General features: G+C 34.7%; 2 protein-coding genes across 2 annotated transcripts; one reads left to right on the plus strand and one right to left on the minus strand.

Annotated features, from left to right (window-relative positions):
* Positions 1–263: 263 nt before the first annotated feature.
* On the minus strand, positions 264–11,970 carry pstpip2 (proline-serine-threonine phosphatase interacting protein 2). Its single transcript, XM_059357273.1, has 14 exons — positions 11,856–11,970; positions 10,222–10,322; positions 7,830–7,904; positions 6,818–6,852; positions 6,603–6,709; positions 6,456–6,518; positions 5,590–5,688; positions 4,583–4,628; positions 4,225–4,304; positions 4,042–4,140; positions 2,153–2,249; positions 1,913–1,997; positions 1,796–1,827; positions 264–1,239 (listed from the first exon to the last, which is right to left on the minus strand). Exons 1-14 carry the CDS (start codon positions 11,886–11,888, stop codon positions 1,184–1,186), a joined length of 1,008 nt encoding a protein of 335 aa, XP_059213256.1. The 5' UTR covers positions 11,889–11,970; the 3' UTR covers positions 264–1,183.
* A 5,386-nt stretch (positions 11,971–17,356) lies between these two features.
* On the plus strand, positions 17,357–17,594 carry pmaip1 (phorbol-12-myristate-13-acetate-induced protein 1). The gene is made up of 2 exons (XM_059358640.1): positions 17,357–17,369; positions 17,470–17,594. The coding sequence occupies exons 1-2, from the start codon at positions 17,357–17,359 to the stop codon at positions 17,592–17,594; spliced, it is 138 nt and encodes a 45-aa protein (XP_059214623.1).
* The last annotated feature ends 1,109 nt before the right edge of the window (positions 17,595–18,703 follow it).

Consider the following 18,703-nt stretch of genomic DNA (forward strand, 5'->3'; position numbering starts at 1 on the left):
ATAAAAGCTATAAAAGAAAAATCTGACAAGATTTTTCACTTTTCTATGCTTTCCAAGTAAATGGAGGAAAGACAAGTAGGCAGCTATATGTATATATATAGATTGAAATTAAATGAAAACAATGATCCTGTTTATGTGCCTATGCTGTTTTTTTGCTTTTGCTGTGGTATCAAAAGAAGTGTCAAGTATTGTTTTTTACAATCCTGGTAATGTAATAGCCTTAAGTATAGGAACTTAAAGTGCTGAGAACAGCAACTTTATTGATAAAAAACAAACACCAGGTCACCTGCACAGTGAAATCTTTACTGCTGCAGTTTCAAACTTTGTCACAGTTTATAGCAATTTCTACAAATGATGTGAACATAAATAAAGCAAAATCAAAGTGCAACATTTTCAAACAACCTCAAGAAATCTGGAAGTATTTTATAAAAATCATCACACATTTCCATTTTAATTACCTCAATGTCATTTTAGGACTTTCTTACATTAGAAAATGAGCCTGTTGTTCAGCACATAAACTAATCAAGACTGTTGGGATACAGGACTTTCATGGAAAGAAATAGGAAAAGTTGTACCCAATGTACTGCACACAGAAAAATGACTCTGTGTGTGTGTGTGTGTGTGTGTGTGTGTGTGTGTGTGTGTGTGTGTCCTCCAATCACAAGATCTCTGTCAGCTGACATGTTACTCTCGCATCTAAGAGGAAATGAAAACAAGTAAGCAGACAACGAAGTACAGATTTACAAAAATAAATACAAAACAGAACATAACAAAACATTATAAACATAATAAAAAGGCTCTATCTGGCCAGTGGGAGTGACTGAAGGTTATACAGTAATAACCTAGACTGTTTTATGTTTACAATCTAATTTTACAGAATGTCTTTTTCATTAAATACTGAGCAGAACTCATTTTAGTGCGCATTTTGATTAAAAAATATACACACATTAACCTAAGAATAAAATTATTCTGTTTATAGCACTGTGATATTGAAAATACCACACGACCTCATCTAAAAATATGTGCGTGCACAGTTACGGCGCTTATTTCCATGTGGGGAGACTGTATCGGAACAGGAAATCACAAAGGAGGAAGTGAAGAGACTCGTGTAACGTTTGATGTCCGTCACAAAAGCTCCTGTGCTGGACAGGATGTACAATAACTCTGGCAGCTGGTCTGTGCGTTAGTACTGGATCACACTGTACCCTGCGTCCTGCACTGTGGAGTAGATTGTATCATCTGAAAGTAAAAGGAAAGATCAAAACAATGAGGTGGTTCAGTATATAACTGGTGGAAAAGTATTAAGATCCCTTACTTAAGTAAAAGTACTAACACCACACAGAATTACTCCACTAAAAGTAAAAGTCTGCATTCAAAACTCAAAAGTATAAACATATACGTACTCAAAGTATCAAAAGGTAAAAAAAAGTACTCGTTATGCAGAATGGACCCACTCAGATCGTTTAATAATGATATATTTGTATTATTAATTTTGATGCATTTATGTAATTAGCCTTTTACTTTTGTCCAGGTATATAATATACTTTTATGTGATTTAATTTTTAAACATGTAATCATTTTAAATTCATTGTATTTTTCATGTTACATCATGACCTGAAATATTTGCCTAAAAATGTAGTAGAGTAGAAGTATAAAGTTACATGTGGAAATATTCAAGTAAAATACAAGTACCTTAAAATTGTACTTAAGTACAGTACTTGAGTAATTGTACTTAGTAACATTGCACCACTGATGATTGTACTGTATCTAAGTAGAAAAAAACCTATTTGCTTACTGTTTTGTGTTGGATCAGGTAACGGCCCTCTCCTGCAAATTCATGAAAAAGCCATTTAGTGTTCAGTAAATGTGATTTAAATACTACATGGAAGAACAGATCTATTCTATTGTTTACCTGGTGATTGGTGGAGGCAGCCGGGAAGGTGGAGCTCCAGCTGGAGGCCTCTGACTGCTGTAGAAGTTCTCATACACAATTGGAGCTGTCAGAGAGGGAGACTGATTCACATACTTGCAGCTGATAAAAAAAGGGCGTGTTTGTGTATTGTCTGATAACTACATTCTTCTGTATGTGTGCTTTCAGCATTCCAGCTCTGGTTAATTATTGACACGATATTGTGAATTCATGATTTCATACCTGGTGGTTTGTCACCAGTCCGTCTGAGGTTTACAAAGTGTTCAATATCTTCCTGGACGGCACAATTCTCCAGAGACTTCCTCACTTCCTCATACAGCTTTGTACACACACACACACACACACACACAGAAAAACAGAAAAAACAAGGGCAGAGTCCAATTAAGTGGGGTCTTCATAGATATGCCTGGAGGTTTGTTTGAAACAGTATATAAAAGTATTTGACCTCACGTCAGGAGTAGAAAGTTTCTTGTTACTTTTGTCATTTATAGGAATAAATGAGTCAACTGTTTGGCGATTGCTGCATAATGATTTGGACTATTTCTAACATGTGAGTCAAGCAGAGCCCTGTTTAAGATGGCACAGTTCAAATGAAATACAAACAACAGGCCATAACACTGTCTCTCATAATAATACATTTTAATAAGTAGGTGTGTGGATGACTTTAATAAAAAGTGTTTAGCCATTTCACACCTACAAATCAAGGTCTAAACCATAGACTGTATTAATAAACACAATACTAACATATAATCACCTTTTCGAGCCCTTATGAGAACATGACACTCTAGCACCTCACACGCATGGTAGCGCCCACACGCTGGTTGCAAAAGGTGTCAGAAGTAGGCTTAAAACCACAGGAAGAGGAGTGATCTGTTTTGAAGATGTCATGTTGTGTGGTGGTCTAAATAAAAGTCTTTATTTTGATACATATACAGTCATGGAAAAAAATATTATTTACCACCCTTGTTTTCTTCATTGCGTTTGTCCACTTTAATGCCTGGTACAACTACAGGTACATTTGTTTGGACAAATATAATGATAACAACAAAAATAGCTCATAAGAGTTTAATTTAAGAACTGATATCCAGCCATTTTCCATGGTTTTCTTGATAATGATTTTGGTTATTATCAAGAAGATGGCCATACTATGGAAGATAGCTACATTTCAGCTCTTAAATAACACTCTTATGAGCTATTTTTGTTGTTATCATTATATTTGTTCAAACAAATGTACCTTTAGTTGTACTAGGCATTAAAATGAACAATAAATTGAAGAAATAAATGCTGTAATATTTTTTTCCATGACTGTACATTACATTATTATTCTATACATTTTTTTTTTAATTCCCAGAGCAACAAGTTGTTATAATATCCAGACGACATTTCAACAGTAAAATAAAGAAAGAGTCAGTGAGAAAGTATTATTTTTTGCCAGTTTGTTTTCTTCATGTTCTCAGTGTTCTTATTGCTGGTCCCTTTTTTGGTCTATAGGTTGATATACTGTCGCCTGTTTATACATCAAGCTGCTACGGAGCAACACCAGCATTATTTTCCAAGTAACTTTTCCTGACTAGACCTATGTCATGTATTTTTACTGGGTTGTGTACTCGCATTATCACAATGTTCCCAATAATTTTCAAACTTAGAAAAATTCATCATTTCAATCAAGGGTTGTGGTTGTCTGCCAGAAGCTTTAAATTGACTTTTTATCCAGTTTTAAGCCACATTTTTACAGTACACATCTCAGATCTTGGTAGCTTTTAAAGCAGCAACAAGGAACTTTTTTATTTTGTGTTGAGTTTGTTATTTAGTTTTGTTGTTGTTTTGATTAAGAGAACCCTAGCTGCAGCAAATTACACATTGTACATTTATTGTAACATCTGTGTCTCTCTGATGAATGTAAGTCCAATATACACTCTCCTTTTAGCTCTGTTTTTGCTCTCCACCAACTCTTGAGGGAAGTTTCTAAGTCTTCAGCCACTAAATACCCCACTGTCTCCACCAGCAAGACTCTAACCGTATCTGTCTGGTGACTGCTTAACAACATATCAACAAACCGCAGAGAGATATTATAAGTTTAGCTCTAGAGTTTCTGTAACTCCGGGCCTTACCTCGTCACTGGTCACACACTGCTGGGAGAGCTGGTTGAGGTGAGTCCACACTGTGTTTCTCAGAAAGTTAATACGCTCCATTGCCTGTTTCTCAAACGTCTGTGAAAGAAAACAGAAACATTCAGTCAATTTACATGATGAATATTGAATTTAAAATGCTGTAATGGAACCAAAGAGTCTCACCTCACAGACTTTGATATGTTCCTTCAGCCATTCATCTCTAGCCTTTCCCACTGTGAGTACATTCTGATGGTAAAACCTGTCTGCCAATCAAACACATACATCAGTAAAAACAGTATAAATCTGGTTATTGTTAACTAATACAGAGTCTTTCATGTGATGTGGCATAGTAATAGCATGTTAAAATAAGCCTAATTTTGTTTGTCAGACAAGCAGTTTTGATTAAAAAAAACTACATAAATGCAGTCAAGTCCATAGAAACTTAATAAAAATTAAGTTAGCAAAACTATGATAGCCTTGGCACCCACAACATGATGTGGTGCAGATGTCTGTAGCAGGTATTTTTTCTTCACAAACTTACCTGCTTCTTCTGCATTCTGTTTTGCTTGTTGTGCTTTTGCGTAGAGCTGATGAACAAAAATCATATATAAGTACAAGGGTGGGTCTAAGGTAACATGAGACATCTAACAAATACAGAATTGATAAGGTCATATGAACATCATCAGTCTGGTGCCTCTCAGATAACAGTGACCTGATACACACAGTGGCTGGAGGAAGTCTGAGGCCCACAGACAAAACATTAATTGTTCAAACTCACTGAGCTAGACAGTACTCCACAGAGCACATTCCCCCATCATTTCTACATTCTACCATCTTTTTTTTGCAAAATGATTTGTATTTAATTTCTTCTGACAGTGTGTTAACAGCACTTCTGATGTGTAAATAAGCTTTCCAATACTGCAATGTTGTTTTATTGGCCCGATATTACAGTTTACACCCCCTTATGGATGCAACTAACAACCTGTATTATTAATGATTATTTAGTCTTTAAAATGCTCTTGCAAGTTTTCAAATGTAAAATGATAAACAATGAAGCAAAATAGTAAATGATGCTGATTTGACATTTCTAGTTTTCTTCATCATGCATTTATTGTACAAAAAAAGTGGATTTTGTTGAACTTCAATTTAACTGAGAACAAAAACAAGTATTTTTTTTACATAATGTGTGTATGTGTATATATATATATATATATATATATATATCAACAATGTTGTAATGTAAGTGCACTTTCCCATGTTACTGAAATCTATTATTTAATAAATGAGACCAAAATAACCTTTGATCACATATGTTTCAGTGTGATGCTACAACCTACTGAAAACTCATAATTTCACCATTGTATATTCCAGTCAGCAGCTTAGAAAAAACAAGGGAAAGCACACTGCTTTATTGCACAAGACAAAAGGAAAGCATTGGTGTGAAATGACTGTGGCACAATAAATAATCAAAATTCCTGATTATCTTGTTTTCCTCATCTTTGAAAGCCAAAATCATAATTCTTCCATCAGTGAGACGCTTCACTGTACCTTCTCCATCTGCTTGGTGTTGTTGGTGTTGGTGTTTCGGTTCACGTTCTGATCTGCTTCTTCTTTATCACGGCACTTCTGCTCATATGTCTTCTTTGACTGGGGACGGCAACACAGTAAGCGTTAAAGCTTTTTAATGCAGTGTGAAATGTTCACCATCACCATCACCACAAATGCTGCCGCAAAACTTATAGGAAATAAGTAAACAGAACTGGACTGAAAGTGTGTCAGAGGACCTTGAGCTGCTTCAACAAGCTCTCATTTGAATATGGCATGACAATAACTTCTTCTTTTGCTACTGATTTTGAGGGTGTTTAATGACACCCCGTGGTTCACTTCCTAGACTGGTCAACACAACTTCCCCCCACCAAAGAGGAAGAACAGAGGAGGAGTAAGAAATGCGTTTTCACCATTTTTCACAACACAACTGAAACTCTGACATGACTCACTAGAATAGAATAGAATAGAATAGAATAGAATAGAATAGAATGCCTTTATTGTCATTGCACAGAGTTACAAGTACAAGTACAACGAGATAAGCCATCAGCCCGTCCAAACGAATAAAACACCCACAAACAGTATGACAGAGGTAAACAGGACAGGAAGACAGAGTATGAAGAGAAAGAAATACAGCACAATGTCAACAGCACAACTAATGACCTAAAATAAACCTGGTACTACCACTTTTAGACTTTCAGGTGTTTGGACTTTGGTTTGGCAGGTCAATCATTGTATATAATTTATTCTGCATGTGACTGGTAGTTTACATACACACATAACACATTACAAGGAAATGATGCAGAATAAACTCTTGATGGTATGAAAGTGCCTTTGAAGGTGAGCCTAAAGATAATTATTTTACTTACATCCATCGTCTTCTTAAACTGTGAAGCCTTCTGTTTGTGGAGGGTATCCATCTGTTGTTCCAACTGAAGTGACAAGGTCATATCTGGTAAACAACTTGCAGACATATGGCAGTCACCTTGGTGAATCACAGTGTTGATAAAACCGACCTTTTTCCTAGCTTCCTTCTGTTTTTCTCTGAATTCTTCCAGTTTCTTGGCCTCTTCCCTCATGCTCTGCGCCAGTTGTGAGTGTGACAAACTCACATGTTCAGTTTCTGAAAGGAGTGGTTTATATTTTGAGCTACACAGAAAACAAACTTAAACTGTAAATAATGGCAGGTGAAAGGCAGTGTTATTAAGATTTAAAAATGTTCAGCACTTACGTAATTTGAACATGTCCAGGGATCTTTTTAATGTGCTGAAAAAGAAAACATTACAGATTACAGAGCGATTTCATGCATTACAAAAGTACATAACTTCAATGCATTCATAAAACATACAAGAAAATATTAAAGCAACCCTGTGGAGTTTTAGACCACTAGTATCACCATGGAGCAATGTTTTTAAAAATGTGTACCCCCTTTGTATGCCTGTTTTTCTTTTAAATAAAATCAATAAAAATAATTCGGAAAGAAAAGTGGGTCCCCGTTTTGTTTTGTGCACACGGCTGTTGGTGGTAGTGTGCTTAAAAAAATGTATGTCAGCAAAGGCAGTGAAGAAGACTGACTGGCATGTAATCTCTACACAATTTTAAAAGTGAAAAAATTAGCTTGAGAAATATTTTATGAGGAAGGAAATGCACTCAAGATGTTTATTAGCTCTACACTAGATACATACTCTTTCAGCATAGAAAATGCACTGAAACTGTATCATTAACTGAGGCTTTTCAAAACATGATCCTTTTCTCAAGATATCACACCATGCTTTTTGTTTAGAAACACATAACAAACATAATAAACATAACTTCTGTTTGTTATAAAATAACCACAGGGTACCTTTAATAATACAAGGATTGTTAATAAACCACAATGGTTTTATTAAGCAAATTATGTTCCTTTAGTCTTTCTTCCTCTTCAGAAACAGAAACTGACAGCAGAAGCAAAGTCACACTGATCATGTATCAGAATGGGAACTAGACGCGCTAATACAGAAACAACGTGTCATTGTTATTAAGAAATTGGGGCAAAAATTATGCAATCTTCATTCCCACTATTGAACTGAGTGTTCAATACAAAATGTTCCCACACTTAGTGATGAGACTCTGCTTGCATCTCTCTTTCTACATAAAAATGTCACTTCTGCAGAGAGAAACTTGTTTATTTCATTCTTTAGTCTCTCTATAAATAGATCTGGTCAAACATATAATAATAACATCTCAACATTGAGGATGCTTACTTCATCTCATTGTGTCCACACACCTTCTTGGACAAACCAAGGAGATCTTTGGCATACTTCTCTTCAATTGATGCCCTGAAAGAAATGAGCAGAAACAAAGAATGTAGGAGGACAAACAGGGTAATCATTTAGCTGATAAAGTGCAAATTCATTTACGAGACAGTCGTAGTCATAGTTTACATATACACACAACTTGGTAATCCCCATCCACCAGTAGGCAACACACATTTGCACCTAATATGAATTTATGACAAAACTGCATTGGAGTTACACAAATAGAGAGTAAAAATAACCTAGTAGCATGGAAAATGTAAATTAAAATCAATAACAGTTACACAGGTATGGAACAAGATAAGGTAAGGAAGCTAGAAAATAACTGGAGCTCATATTTTGACTTAAATTGCTTCATTTGACTGAGTTTGCATAATAAGAAAATATTAAGTTGCAAAAACCGAATACACAACACAGCTTTATGTGTAACTTTGAATTGAACACAATGCTCATTTTTGCTTTATCTATATAACTTCTCATTTATATATATTCAATTCATATACTGCAATTGATTTCTACAATAATGTTATCCGTGTGAGATAATTGTGTTGCAGTGTTTTGGAAATTCTTGTGCTTTCAGAAAGTGCTTTTCATTCTCACATGAGGAAACATTTAGTTGTGTTATTATGTAATATCCTCTTTTCCGTGATCGGTAGCTGTGCGCTTCTATTCTAATTATACTGCAATCTAAGCAAATTCAATTTACAGTCCGCAAACTGGTGTGTGTGTGTGTGTGTGTGTGTGTGTGAGAGAGAGAGAGAGAGAGAGAGAGAGAGAGAGAGAGAGAGAGAGAAAGAGAGAGAAGGAGATTGAGAGGGAGAGAGGACAGATTGCTTATCACATGAGGAAGGAGGAAATCAAAATTCAAATGTCAAACCTTGTACTGTATGACTCCATAATAAAATCTATGTAGATGAAGCTTCACAATAACCTTCATTATTTGCTATGAAAGGCTCAGGGCTAAACTGCAGTAACATGCAGGAATAAATGCTGATTTACCTGCAGATTTAATGTAGAAGTTGAAAAGGTCAGATCAGAATATTGCTATATCAGTAATACAAATGTGCTAGGGCTGGGTGCTTAATCAAATTGGGTTTTTTGTTGTTGTTTTTTTTGTTTCGTTTTTACAATTTTGGCCGATTATGAAAGATTGCTCTATGTCCACCTACACTTGCAAACAACAACTTTACACAACAATGACCACAGGTCATGTTTGTCCTCTGTCTCAGCTTTCATTTTCACCTAACTCTCTTCATCTGACTTCATCTGTCAAACCTTGCAACATTAACTGTATATGCTGCAAAACGTTTTTATTCACAGCTAAGTTCAATGTGATTCTGATGAGACCATCAAGAGAGCTGCTAGAGTGTTGCTGACCTGGGCTATAGAACAGAACTATCATACAAATACAGTAGAAACCTTATTTTAGTGGGTGATAAGCGGGTGATTGTTATAGCCATAATTGGCATTTCAATATTTACCCTGGATTTTATTGACTGTCAAAAAGCACTACAGCTATTTCAAACCCTTTTGAAATTACATTAGTGTTCAGAATAAATTGCTGTATTGTGTATATGCTTACGACAATACAGTACCGTATGCCCGCTCTATACACGGTAAAGCTAACTATAGTTCAAATTATAATGAGGCTGTAGCCTAAAACAGTCAGTAGTGCATTTAGGTCACTTAGCCACAGCTTGCGGTGGTTTCAGTGCTTTTCTAAATTTCTAACCTGAAAATAAACTGCAGGCTATCAATGCTAAAGTGGTTAACAGAATTTGAAAACACTGACAGATTACTGTTAGGCAAAGTATCACTGGAATAATGTTAAAAAAAATAGAATTAGTGAAGTTTTACATTTTTCCCACATGTTTTCATATATATATAAAAAAAACACTGTATTATTATTTAAACAACATTTGTATCAGAATTATTCTGCCCCAAGCTTTTTTATCCACATAAGTCTGTTTCCAGTGTATTTTGCATCACTAGACCCACTTCATGTATACAAAGTAATCTAGTACGTTACACATCTACTATTATTCCCATTGCACTATTTGAATTTGTTTACAATCTACCGAATACTTGACTTGTATACAGACATTGTTTTTATTTTCTAATGTATATACACCAATTTGTTCACCTACCTGTATGTACATAATAGTCCTTGTTCAGCTTTACTGCGTGTGGGTTTATATTTAGATCTGTTTTTTTATCTTCCTGTAAGTTGTTCTGTGTGTGTAACATTGAGAGAAACTTAAATACAAAGTCTAAATCCTTGTATGTGTACGCGTACTACCAATAAAACTGATTCTGACTCTGATAAAGATCATAGTATTACCTGGCCTTCATGAACTCCTCCACCTCCTTGCATGTCCTCTTGCCATCATTGAGATACTGGATGATAGCGTCATAGCCAGCAGTGCTGGTCAGGTCAGAGTTCTGTCAATACCAGTGACATGGAAAATATTTAATTATGTTTATCTTATTTGGTTTTAGAAATAATACAGCTGGGTCCATTTGTTTGGATGGTGCCTAGTTTGTACATACATATAACATTATACGAATATTATTATTTAAAAACAGCAACCTCAAGCTGCTACTACAGCACAACCTTTACTACAGTTTGTGAGACAGACAGGCTCCGTCTGGACTTGTTTTACTCTAAATTTAAACTATGAAGTTGCTACACACAGACGCAAATAAACACTTTAACATTAAGGTATTTGACACAGATGTAAATTGATGTTTTGAGTTGCACTTCGCCATGATTTAGGTAAGCTGCTGAGGGTAACTGCCTATTATCATGCTCACCGTGTAGATGTCAAAATCAGCAGGTTACTGACTTTCTATCTCTTTAAAATAAATGGGAAATCAATTTTTCTAAAGGCAAGTGTTGGCATTAACTTTTATTTAACTACTGAGTATTTCCATGCTACTTAATACCACTACTATGCTACATTTCCGGGGGAATATTGTACTTTTTAATTCACTATCTGACAGCCACAGTTACCACAAGGTAATAACTATATAAAGTATGATGTATTGTTGGACTTCCCAACAGTATGTAAAGTAGATTAAAATTACCACAACTTAATGAACTCCAGAAATAAAATGCAAATTACACATTAACGCACCAGTTAAAAAATAAAAATAATATGTCATAGAATAACACTTGGGGCTATTTTTCTGCATTAATTACTTATTTATATTTTGTTATGGTAACTTATGTACTTTTACTATATTACTATTACAGTGTAGTATTATTACTTTTACCACTGCCTAAAACACCAACCAAGAGCTTTAAGAAGTACTCAGATCCTATTTTTTTAAATAAAAGTAGCAATACAGCAGTGTATCTCTGTTACAAGTAATAATCCTGCATTAAAAATATTTTTAAATAAAAGTAAAAAAGTATTAAATATAATTAAAATACCAAAAGAAAAAGCACTCATTACACAGCCCATTTCTGAATAAATATAATAATAATAATATATAATTATTGATATAACGTGCTCATCACATTCATACATCACATACTGCTGTGGAGCTGGAGGACCAAAAAAGCCTTATAGAAAAAACCAAAATGTATTTATTTATTATATATTTTGGATTATTAATCTGACTCTGCAAAATTACTGGTGACTTTAAATGTCTAATAAATGTAGTGGAATAAAAAGTAGACGTTACTTCTTCTACCACTGCATAAAACACCAATAGCTGGAAGTGAAATCTGCTTGAGATGACGAAAAAACAAAAGTATTTCTTATTCCCATCAACATAACTCCACTTGAATAGAAAGAGAAACTAGCGTTACAGTTAAACACAGATACTTTAACTATAACGTTAAAGTTAAACGCATCTCTTTTTTTGACTGAATTTACGAAGGAGCTTCACCTTTTTCCGAAGAGTATTACAATCTTTTCAAAATGAACAGTGAATAAATAAACTGAACACACTACAGCAGAAACTCACCCAGAAGAAATCCTTGAAATGAAGGTTTTTCATAACTGTTAATTGCACAGAGAGCAGCGCTCTGGTCTCTTAGCTACCTGAGAGAAGCGCTCAAGTTTGCTTTTTAAAGCAACTGCTCTGGGCTGGTCATCCGCGTCAGTTGACGCATGCGCAGTGATAATAAATAAAAGCACTGTTAAGTTGTTAGCGTCGTGACGTCAGGATTGTCTGCACGTGCACTTTGTATCCATCCTCTATGGCAGGCACGGGCAGCTTAAATCCTGGAGGGGGCCACACTTTTTCATCGACACTACCTCAGGGCCACATATAGGACAGATATGAAACTGCAATTTTAAATATGTTAACAGTGCAGTAACTTAACATATTTCATGCTCAAATAAAATAAAAAAATAACTACTTACTGTGATTTTTTTTTTTATCAGTGCAAGAACAGCAGACCAACATTAATTGCAATAACTAATTTTGTGCATTTTTAGACTGCACTTTTAAGATTTCATGCTCAAATGCATGTAGTTGTACTGAGGGCCACTTCAAGTGAGGGTGCGGGCCATAGGCGGCCCCGGGCCTCCAGTTGCCCATCCCTGCTCTATGGTTTTGACAATATTAGACATAAAGGTTGTTAAATTAATAATAACTTTAATAACTAAGAGTTTTTAAATTTTTTATTATTATTATTTTTTCATAAAATAGTAAAGAAAAAAGGAAAATAGTTCTTGTGATAAAGCAATTTTTACAATGTTTAAATGTTTTGTTTATTTAATTTATTGTATGTGTAACAAATATTTTTAAGTGTTACTAGTTATAGTTATTACAAATACTTTTTAAAAATGTGTTATTTTAGCCATAAGTGTCATTTGAATATTTATTTATAGATTCACCATTTACTGAATTTTATCTACTGTCAAAATGGACTGCAGCTGTTTCAAACCCTTTTTGCAATTACTGTACTATACTGAATAAATTACTGTATTTTGTATAATGCTTACCATAATACAGTAAGGTACACCTACCCTAAAAAAAAGTATGGTGCCGTTTACAAATACAGTCAGTGCATATAGGTTACAAAGCCACAGCGTGGCGGTGGTTTCTGTGCTTTTCTAAATTTCTAACCTGAAAATAAACTGAAGGCTATCAATGCTGAAGTGTGAATAATAAAAAATAATTTAAAAAAATTAGGTTTTAAGTTTTTCTCATATTTTTTCAGATATAAAAGGTCACAAAAGGAACACTGTAATGAACTGTATTGAATATATTGTATGTCTAACAAATATGTATAATTCCTATTATCAATAAAAGTAAATGTAAACTTGACAGTATGTTTATTGTTTATTCTTACCACATAAACCACACACACACACACACACACACACACACACACACACATACATATAAATATAAATATACATGTGTATACACATACACACCAGTCATGCTGTGTGGCAGTAATATTTTAAATGGGAGTAAAATACAAAAACAAAAATATATTTTACATTAGAAATAAGCTAAATATGGAAAAAATAAAACATGAAAAAACTTGATATTCTATTAAATTCCAACTATTCAGTTAAGCCCCAATAAAATAAAGAAGAGTAAATTAATTCATAAAACTTGTGAAATTAGACTGAAATTACTTGACCTATATATTACCTATCACATATACACTGGTGTATTTTTATTGAATATAAAGCTTCCTGCATTATAATTTTTATCAAATGCTTCTTTGTGTAACATTGCAGTTGCATTCTCTTTGTTGCACTGCACTGTGTGTACTCATTTTATTCTTATATGTGCTTATTTGTTATTGCATTTGCATTTTATTGTTCTCAATAAAGGTAAAAAGAAACTACCTTGTACCCATATCCTCAGCACTGTCCCAGTATATTCAAATAAGCAGCAGGTAAAGACACAAACTATGCAAACTATGCAAAAGCGTTCATACAGTCATTTGACACTGTTAAATGATAAACAATTACATTATAAAAACAGATCAAGTTATCACATTATCACATTGCATTTGAGTGTGCTGCCACCTGGAGATTGCTGGAGGTATGTGCATGCTTTGCAGCTTGCTTGTCAGGTAAAGGCCTGACTAAGGAAAATTAAAAAAAAATGGGGGAAAAGAAGCAAAAGCACGCAGAAAAAATCAGCCCTACATTCCAAATGTTCCTTTTTTAGACTATATTTGTTGATGAATTAAAAGAACTATATGTAATAAGACAACAGAGTCTCAATGGCTACGTACAGAAATTCTACCAAAAAATATACAACAGTAAAAGTACTCTTAATGCTGCATGACCTTTCCTGTCAATTCTGGTAAGTGTAAAACATTGTTATGGTTAATATTTCATCATTTGTTTTTTCCCATAAGCACAAACACACCCATATCCAGAGGAAAATGCATGACATAATTGTTTCCAGAGACGTCTTGTATCAGACAGTTTCATTACGACAACAACAAGAAAACAAAGTCTGTTGACATTCAGAATAGCACATGACTAAACATTGTGTAGGTACAGTAACTCTGATAAGCATGTTCATAGTGCATTATATTGAAAACACCCTTCTCTCTCTCTCTCTCTCTCTGTCTCTCTCTCTCTCTCTCTCTCTCTCTCTCTGTCTCTCTGTCTCTCTGTCTCTCTACTTTCAGGATATGGCAATACAAGAGGACCAGGGAGGACACAGTGTTTTATAACACTGTTATCAGCGGCGAGACCTGCGCCTTTTCCACCCATGTGATCATTCTGCAATGCAGCTAAATAAGATTGCGCAATTTACTTTAGTTTCATGCTGGTTTATACTTCTACTACACTACCTTATTATATTCAAAATAGTAAAGGTTTAACACCATTAAATTTTCTGACAGCTTATAGTTATCACTTTTTGCAATCATTTTACATGCATTTGCAAACTATGTAAGCCTATTTAGCATATTATTGATGTATCCCTAATATAGTTAAAGTAGTTTAAACCAGCCTAATACTGACCAGCAACACAACAGTGCTTTTACATTTAAGCATTTTTATATCAGTATAACCAATCAATTATTTTAATAATTGATTGGTTATACTGATTAATAATTTAGTATTTTTACATTAGTGTATTGGTACTTTTACTTTAAGGGACTGTTCAACTCAAATCAAGAATACACATTTTCATCTTACATAGTGCTTTTTATCATCTTGACTGTTTTAGTGTTAGTTGCGGGAGATATCAGCTGTAAGGATGTTTGTATAACTTTATGACACTTTGCTTATGGTGTTCAAGCTCCAAAAACATACATAACACAACAGCAGTTTGTCCAGAAACCCTGACCTAGTTACTCAAGATAATCCACAGACTTTATTGTGAGCAGTTTCATGGTAAAACTAGTTTGTTTCTAGTAGATTTCCAATTTTTTTCTTCTCCAAAACAGGGGAACTCACACCAAAACAATATAGATTGATTAATAGCTACAAGTACAAGGAAATATGTACTGTGTTAGTTTTGACATGCACTGTCCCTTTAAGAAAGGGCTTTATATTTCACTTTATTTCCTCCAGCTTTAAGTGATTAACTTCCGCTTACGTTCTCCTTTTTTGCGTAAAAGAAATTCCTTTCACGGCCTTCTGCAATCATCCTCATCTGTCTGTTACACTTCCCTACATAGAATAAACCTTCATGTTACAGTAACTCAGACAGCAGAGCTCAGGTCACCTGACTGCAGAGCGCTGTAATTTCCCTGGTACTTCCCTACTACTTCAGAAAGGAAACGATAGTTGCGAGACAAGTCTTAACATGTTTATGATGCCTGTGCTGTGTAGAGTATTGGATCTTCATGCAAGCTCCTTTTTTGGAGAAGAATGATTATAGTTGAATTAAATGCATTGCACATAGAGTATAAATCTCTGTCATTACCAAGGTTTTAGCCAGCTCACGTTTATTTAGGTCACCGCCCTGTGTGTAATAGAGCCTGCATCTGAATGAAATGCCTCTCTCATGTCAAATGAATACAGTCAATGAAAGTTGTTGTTCTTTAATTGTCAGCAGCTGCACAAAGAGCACAAAGCTGAGCATGTTGTTGATGCAAAATAATATAGCACACTGTGAAATTCCTCTGATACAAGTAAAAGTCCTGCATTCAAAATGTACTTAAGTAAAAGTACAAAAGTATCAGCATTAAAATGTACTTAAAGCATCTAAAGTAAAAGGACTCGTTCTGCAGAATGGACCCACTCAGACTGTTATATTTATTCTAAATATATTATAAGATGATTCGTATTGTTGCATTTATCTAAGGAGTGTTTTAATTGTGTAGAGATAGAACTCATTTTAACTACTTAATATACTGTTAAGTGGTTTAATTTAAAAAAGGTCTAATCACTTTAAATGGATCAGGTTTCATGTTAAATCTCGACCTGAAAAGGTGGTAGCTAAATGTACTGGAGTAAAAAGTACAATATTTGCCCTAAAATGTAGTGAAGTAGAAGTATTCAAATATGTGGCTATACTCAAGTAAAGTACAAGAACCTCATAATTGTACTGAAGTACTTGAGTACTGCGGAGTAAAAAGTATAATATTTGCCTCCAAATGTAGTAAAAGTATAAAGTTACATCAAATGTAAATACTCAAGTACAATTTTAAAGGTACAGTACTTGAGTAAATGTACTGAGTTACATTCCACCACTGCATGATGTTAAACTGAATAAACACCGTCTTTACAGTTGATCAGTACAATCAGTACAATCGTTGATCACATGAGATGTTGGTTATTTTGAATAACCAACAGAGTTTATATAATCCCTGAAATGCCATGATATTGTGATGCCTGTGCCTGTGACATTCTGGATAACAACCACTATCTTATCGCTATCAGGTCATTAGGACACAAAATCAGCCACTGATGCTCCCGAGAACTGTTGTTGTATTTTCAAATCTTATACTCATATAATAAATCTTTATGGTGGCATTATATAAGTGTGATTTCATTCTTAAAATTTTGCCTCTTTGCGTTGAACAGCGTGGCCTATTATGATGAAATCTTGCAGGATGTGTCGTGTTGGAGCTTGAGCCGGAGAGCTGTTTTTACTTTCTATTTTGTGTAAACTAACTCGTGACCTCATGTCATACCTCATACGTGTTATGTGCTCACGTGAGCGCCATTGTGTTGATCAAAACTTAAAGTACAAACACCAACAACCTTGCACAAACAATACAGGCATGTGTCATGTATTACAATGAAAACAGGTACACATTGTATGTAATACTACTGATTAAATGAGCCCCATAACAACATTGTAAAAGGAGAAGTATACGTAGGAGTGGGAGGAACTTGGCATCAGCTGACGGGGATTCCTCTGCCATAAAGTTACGTCACGGGCAGTATTTAAACTCTGCCTACTATCATTAGTTCAAACCTGTTCCTTCTTGTCAGTACACAACTGCTCAGCTTTAAAAACTCAGAGGGAGAAGAAAAACTGAATCTTTGAAGCTACTCTTCGCAAACAAACAAGAACTATACAAAATGGCCAGCCCTGGTAAGCGACTAAGAATTTAACCTGGTTTTAATTGAGCTTAATGAAATTATATTGTGTTAGACATAGATAATCAACATGTGTGTTCTCTCTTTCCCTTCAGATCTCACTGCCACTGTTGAATTCTGCGCACTGGAGCTGCGTCAGGTTGGAGATGGGCTTTTCTGGAGATACAAACTGCTGGAAATACTGATCAGGAACTACAAGACTGTTACTAAAATCAAGTGAGACGTGACAGAATGAAAGAGGAAATTGGATTTTTTTTCTAAAATGAATGGCAGAAGAGTCTTGGACTCAACCCTGGAGGCAACCAACTGGCTCTCAAATGGGATGTGAGCTGGTGAAAACGCCCTGATTGAGGCGTTGGATGTGAACTGTCAGTGGACTGTCAATCATGTTCAAGACCGGAGCCCTCCAGAGGAAAGCCACATGTGTGGAACGCTGCTGAGCCACAGATTCAGACCTATGGGTGACTGGAACTAAAGAGGGACATCTGAATGGAAGTTATCTGCTGAAGGACGCTGAATGTCACATGTTCTCTATACATACTTTTGTATATAATGTGGACATTTATTCATGTTAAGTTCTATCAGCCTGACACATATATGTTAACTGAAGAATTCAGTTACTTATGTACTCAAAAGTCTTTTCATATGGGAAGTATGTCATGAGGTGATAATTAAAGATGCATATTCAAAATGTTTGGTATCTGGTCATGTGTCCTGTAGTGGTGAATGCTGATGAATGTAAGGCTACAGCAACACTTGGTTTCTTACCACTTAAAGGAATAGTTTGACCTTTTGGGAAATGTGCTTATTTGCATTCTTGCTGAGAGTTATCTTTTAGCTATATGTTTTATGTAGCTGTAGGATAAAGACACCTTAAGAAAAAGTTGCTCTGATGATCTTAAAGGGCAAAAAAGTATTAAAAAATATTATTTTCCACATTTACTGATTTAAATCTTCAAAACCAACTTCAGTCTCGACCATAACTACCAAATATATATATATATATATATATATATATATTAAATGTTACACTCTAAATGGCAGTTTGTTTACATAATGAAATTAAAACTATACAAACTGTTACATTTTCTGTATACTAAATATGTATAAACATTTTTTGTCTGGGATATGTCAATGATAAGTAACTTCATTGACTTCATGCATTGCATCAAAGACTGCAGTGTTTCATAATACAGCAGCAATAATCCCAGTAGAAACCAGAAAAATTGCATGTATTTGCCTCATGAGGCAAACATGAGAAAAAGGCTCAATCTGGTGGAAAGGAGTAGAAACGTCAATTTTGAAGCCAGATTGAAAGGCTCTAGATTG

Source organism: Centropristis striata, chromosome 19 (genome assembly GCF_030273125.1).
Source record: "Centropristis striata isolate RG_2023a ecotype Rhode Island chromosome 19, C.striata_1.0, whole genome shotgun sequence".
Taxonomy (NCBI): Eukaryota; Metazoa; Chordata; class Actinopteri; order Perciformes; family Serranidae; genus Centropristis; species Centropristis striata.

Bases quoted from the DNA above. Each gene is read 5' to 3' on its own strand.
- pstpip2 (XM_059357273.1), bottom strand. From the start codon at position 11,888: ATGAAAAACCTTCATTTCAAGGATTTCTTCTGG. The intron at 5,689-6,455 runs GTAAGTAAAATA...TGCCGTCCCCAG, and splicing joins AGTTTAAGAAGACGATGGAT to TCAAAGAAGACATATGAGCA. The intron at 4,305-4,582 runs GTAAGTTTGTGA...TTTGATTGGCAG, and splicing joins ACAGAATGCAGAAGAAGCAG to ACAGGTTTTACCATCAGAAT.